This window comes from Austrofundulus limnaeus, unplaced genomic scaffold (assembly GCF_001266775.1).
Source record: "Austrofundulus limnaeus strain Quisiro unplaced genomic scaffold, Austrofundulus_limnaeus-1.0 Scaffold217, whole genome shotgun sequence".
NCBI classification, from domain to species: Eukaryota; Metazoa; Chordata; class Actinopteri; order Cyprinodontiformes; family Rivulidae; genus Austrofundulus; species Austrofundulus limnaeus.
Genome location: NW_013952619.1, coordinates 132195 through 137952, shown reverse-complemented (window position 1 = coordinate 137952; position 5758 = coordinate 132195). Strand labels below are relative to the sequence as shown.

General features: G+C 40.4%; 1 protein-coding gene across 1 annotated transcript in view; it reads left to right on the top strand.

Annotated features, from left to right (window-relative positions):
* LOC106525203 (troponin I, fast skeletal muscle) overlaps positions 1-4769 on the top strand; it is a gene marked incomplete at its 5' end in the record, with an annotated part of 7192 nt that extends 2423 nt beyond the window's left edge. The window contains 4 exon segments of the mRNA XM_014019356.1: positions 2653-2772; positions 3035-3124; positions 3346-3519; positions 3603-4769. Coding sequence (XP_013874810.1) covers positions 2653-2772; positions 3035-3124; positions 3346-3519; positions 3603-3680 — 462 coding nt within the window. The 3' untranslated portion in view covers positions 3681-4769.
* Between the last annotated feature and the right edge of the window lie 989 nt (positions 4770-5758).

The window sequence follows — 5758 nt, the reverse complement described above, 5'->3', positions numbered from 1 at the left end:
CACACACACACACACACACACACACACACACACACACACACATATCACAATCAGGATGTTTCAACAGCAGAGAAGGGAAGAGTACTTAAAGAAATAACTAACTAAAAGAACAGTTACTTTGTGGAAGTACAAGTAAAGGTACTTGTGTAAATATCAGGGAAAAGCAAAGAATAAATCAATACAATTTACTTTGTCTAAAAATTACTCGGTTCCTTTTTTCTAGCTGAAGAGCGTCTCTCCTGCGGTGCTCAAAAAACACGAAGGAATGTTTGTCTCAAATGAGCTTAAAATAATAAAACAACCTCATTTGTTATTTAGACAATTTAAAGAAAATACAGGTTCTCACCTGATAATTAAAACACATAGAGACTCTCTGTGTGTTTTAATTACCAGCTCTCTTGAGCGTAAAGCAGCCAGGATGAGGATCAGTGCCTCTAAATCCAAGACCATGGTCAAGAGCTGGAAACCGATAGGGTGCTTCTCCTGGTCGGGGAGGAGGTCCTACCCCAAGTGGAGGAGTTTAAGTATCTCAGGGTCTTGTTCATGAATGAGGGAAGAATGGAGGAGATGGACAGGTGGATTGGTGCTGCGTCTGCAGTGATGCGGGCGCTGTACCGGTCTGTTGTGGGTCTCAGCGAGAGCTGAGGTGAAGTTCTCGGTTTACCGGTTGGTCTACATTCCTACCCTCATCTATGGTCACAAACTTTGGGTAGTGACTGAAAGCACAAGATCACAGATTCAAGAGCTCAAAATGAGTTTCCTTCGCAGGGTGTCTGGGCTCTCCCTTAGAGATAGAAGTTCAGTCATCCAGGAGGGACTCAGAGTAGAGCCGCTGCTCCTCCACGTCGAGAGGAGCCAGTTGAGGTGGTTCATCTGGTTAGGATGCCTCCTGAACACCTCCCTGGTGAGGTGTTCCAGGCACATCCCTCTGGGAGGAGACCCAGAGGATGACCCAGGAGACGCTGGAGAGACAATGTTTCTCAGCTGGCCTGGATTCCCCCCAGAGGAGCTGGTCCAAGTGGCTGAGGAGAGGGAAGTCTGGGTCTCTCTGCTTAGGCTGCTGCCCCCGAGACCTGACCCCAGATAAGAGGAAGAAATCAGATGGACGTCTCTCTATTAGAGAGCATAAAGTGCAGTGCAGACTATCACACTCTGCTCAACTTGTTAAACAAAGCAGGTGATGGAAAAACTCTTAAATTACCTGCACCGTTCTGGATATTCATTCCAGATTAACTTTAGACTAAGTCTGAGGATGGTTAGGTCACCAAGGTAACAGAGACTGAGTCTGAGGAGCAGCAGCAGATGATAAGCTCAGTCTCAGGTAACATGAGGCACACAGACCCATCAGCCTAGTTATGATGCTTTTGTTTGATTTTCAGCCTTGAACTAAAATGTTTGATAAAATTACGGACTTTGTTCTTTTTTTTGACACATCTAGGTTTAGGTATTGTTTTTTTTTATAGTTGAACAACATGATGGTGAATTTGTCCATCCAGCCCTATCAAATAATGTTAGACTTTAAATTAAACTTGTTCTTACTTATCTTTAAAGATCACTTTTCAAAGGGCACAGGTGCTGGGTGTGAGCAGAGCAGCAGCTGCTCTGTGTGGAGGGGGGTGGGGGGTAAAGTTACTGCTTGGACTTTATATTTGGCATTCAGTCTTTGACTGGAGGAATATCAAGTTATCAGAGTTTAATGCAGATATTGCAGATTTGTAACTGACGCTGGAAGAGTTCAGGAAGAGCCTCTTTCACTCATCTAGCATGTTGGACTAATACAGATTTTGTTCACACAATATTTTCTTTCTTTTTTAAAATAAGCTGTGCATTAGTTTTAAATGGTAACATTACAGATAGAGCTTCTTAACATGGTTTTGATAAAAGCAGAACATTAGTCTGTATGAGCTCTTTTAAAAGACTCATGAAATTATTTTTTAGTTTAGGTTTACACATTTTCAGACTGACTTACTTCTGCTCTACCATAAAGTGAAACATTTTTAAATCACTTTGCTCATGAAGTTTGAAACAATATTATCAATCAATCAATCAATAAATCAATCAATCAATCAATCAATCAATCAATTAATCAATCAATCAGTCAATAACCTTTATTTAACAGGTAGAAAACCCATTCAGATCAGGATCTCTTTTACAAAGGTGACCTGGTCAAGAGGTCGGCACGACACGTCACAGAGTATATCAGAGTTAAAATTTACATTGCGTTTAAAGTACAACAATTCAAAATACAAGTTGTTATAAACAGATGTAGACATTCAGTTGTTTAGACGTACAGACCAAAGTAATTATCAATTTACGACATGATGATTTTCATTTCTTAAAAGTGAATAATGTGACATTAGTCAAACACTTTCGATTACAAAATCAAACAAAATAATAAAAACTCAAAAATAAGAAGTCAGATGAGAGATCAACACTAACAACTACAGCGTACAAGTAGTGACTAGAAAACATTGGCACAAATCAAACTTCTTTTTAATGGTGTCAGTGAGGATCGACAAGAAGGATCTAAGAGAGATGAGTGTTGACAATTTTAGATCCATCTGTACATTGTTAATCAGTCAATTAATTTGTTTTAATTCCTGTTTAGAGTTTAAACATGTTGAAAAACTGAACCTTTCATCTTCCCCTCAGAGTTTGATTCTGTCGATTGCTGCAACCTGGCTTGAACAGGAAAAAAAAGACATTGTTGCAGCCAAAGAGGCCTACTTGGCTGAGAAATGTCCTCCACCAGACATGAGCGGAGACCTGATGGTAAAAAAAACTGAACTCTTCAAAACCCTGAGGATTTGTTTCTGTTGTTGTCATTGTTTTGTTTGTATTAATGCCTTCACTTTAAACTAAACCAGGTTTAAGTTTTGTAGAAGTGAAGTAATTCCAGCCAAAGTAGTTCTTTTCTAGAACAACCCTTTTATGTAGATGATGTCTTTGTATTTGTTGAAGGTTTATTTGGAGTGGGTTCTCCATCAAGTCTTGTTTTCAGAAAGTAAAATGTCAATTATCTGTGTTTAATTAGGAAACCTGCAAAAAGTTGAACGCCCTCATTGAGAAAATTGATGAAGAGCGGTATGACCTGGAGGCCAAAGTGGGCAAGGCTGATAAAGAGGTATATCTCCGAACTGATGCCAGTTCCAGCTCAGCTTCAGCTTTCACTCCCTGAGGTTCTTGGAAAGAAACATTTTAAATTAGCTTCACTTGACTGTTAGCATTTGAACCTGTAACTCTGTTCAGTCCTGGTCCTGGAGGCCCACTATCCCGCAGGTCTTGCATCTTTCTCTGCTCCAACACACCTGGTTTGATGAATGGGTGCTGCTTGTTCCCTCATAGATTGAGGACCTGAAGATCAAAGTGGTGGACCTGGCTGGAGTGAAGAAGCCCGCTCTGAAGAAGGTGCGTATGTCTGCCGACGCCATGCTCAAAGCGCTGCTGGGCTCCAAGCACACAGTCAACATGGACCTCAGAGCCAACCTGAAGCAGGTCAAGAAAGAGGTCAAAGAGGAGGTGAGTGTTCAGTCAGGAGGAGCCGTGTTGTTTGCAGGAGAGCGTGTCGCCTTCACTGACAATGATGTGTTTGTGTGCTGCAGCCCGCAGAGGCAGTCGGCGACTGGCGTAAGAACATTGAGGACAAGGCTGACAGGAAGAAGATGTTTGAGAGTTCCTAAAGATCCAAATTCTTGGGCTGCTTGCACTTTTTTTTGGATTTTCTGTCATTTTACAGTGAACTGAAATATATTTTGTTTACTTAAATCTGTGTACTTCAGCCTGCTTTGTTTTAGGACTCTGGTTGCCAATTAATCATAGTAATAAAGAGAAGAATGGTGACATAATAAACTTCACATAGTTCCTAATGTTTTCCTCTTTTTAAGCCACTTTTAATTAAAAAATGTCTAAAAGCGTAAATGTAATGTTTAGAGAGGAGAGAGCAACAACAGACTTGATATTGAAGCTCTTTTCTTGATGCCCTTCTGTTCTTAATCTGTTTTTTTATTAATACATTGCTTTTTTACATTCAGTATGTTGTCCTGAGATATTTTGTTTTCCCACTCAGTGATGTACAAATCAAACGCACCTTCAGCAAAACCTAAATCGACAACATTGAGCTCATTTCTGAGGCTCTGTTGAAGCAAAAACTGCCGGGCACCACCAAATTTTATTTTCCAAATTTTGTTATTTTAATTTAAAATTATCATGGATATGCAAAGAAATTATCTTTATATTTGACAAAAACCCCTGTATGTAAGGAATAGATACAGTAAATAGAAAGAAGAAAACATGGCCGCTCCTTCATTCCACCGGGGCTGAAATAATATATAGAACGTTTGGTGAAATTGTTGCCAGTCAGCAATTCTCAAAGTCTGGATCCGGACCAAACAATGAGCCCCTCTGGAACCAGACCACTGAAATGCATTAGGAGGATGATAGCTACTGTTGTAGTGTAGGGTAGGGTGAGTAGTGAGAGTGTGGGGTGAGTGAGGTGTGAGACTGCAGTAACAGCAGTAAAGGGTTCAATTCTTCAAGTTATGAGCTGTCTGAGTCTGTTTTCTCTCTGCTGTGTAAAATAAAAGGTCAAACTCGAAATACTTTGAAACTTTAGCTTCTGTAGCAGTTTTATGCACCGAGAGGAAGATGATAAGGTGTTATATAATAGGTATGTACAAAGAAAAGGAAGTTAAAGATGATTGGCATTATTTTGTCTTCAACATTTGGTTCTGCATAGTCTGCGTTCTCTGCAATAAATATAGTAAAAAGTTCCCTTTGTCTCTGTTTGACAGATGAAAACTCATTGTTTTCTGACTGAATCATTTGTGTGCTTTAGGCAGCTGACTGAAGGTGGGCTGTGTTTCAGATAAAGTTTTGTACCATAACAGCCACAGCGTGTCTAAATTTTTGTCCTAATATACAACCTTGGCAAAAAGTATGGAATCACCAGTCATGGATGAACACTCATTCAGACATTTCATTCTGTAAAAAAAACTCAGATCAAAAATGATACAACTAGACACCGCACAGCAGTAACATAATGACCCCCGCACGCAGAAATGCACAAGAACTCAGAAGTCTTTATTCCTAATAAATGTCATGCTACTTTGTGCATCCTAAAATTGTAGTGGCTTGGGTCGAGATCTTTTTTTTTTGGGGGGGGGGGGGTGGCATTGGTTGACCTGAAAGATAGCCCCTCATCAGAGCTAAACAACCAATGAAATTCTGAAGCTCCTATGTTTAATAGTTTTTGAGCAATAACCGTTTTTGTATGTCCATACACCACTTTTTCAGATAAATTGGGGGTCTGGGGGGGTGGGGGCACTGATTGGTGGGCCTGATGGATAGAGCTTCATCAGAGCTAAACAACAAAATAAATCTGAAGCTTTTATGTTGAAGAGTTTCTGAGTTATAAGCGATTTTGCATGTGCAGACACCCCCTCTTTGGATGGAGCCCCCTCCTCAAATATGGGGTCTATCGTAAAACCGTTGGCTGGCGCAGTGTAGGTCAGACTCATCTACAGTACAGCCAAATTCCATGTTGATCGGTGCAGCCGTTTTTGTGCTACGGTTGACCAAAAATCTCCAGAGGAAAAAGAATAATAAACTAGATACCACATAGCAGTAACTTAATGACCCCCGTATGCAGAAATGCACCAGAACTCAGAAGTCTTTATTCCTAATAAATGTCATGCTACTAGGTGCATCCCAAATTTGTGGTGGTTTGGGTGGAGGCCTTCTTTTCTTGTGTGTGTGTGTG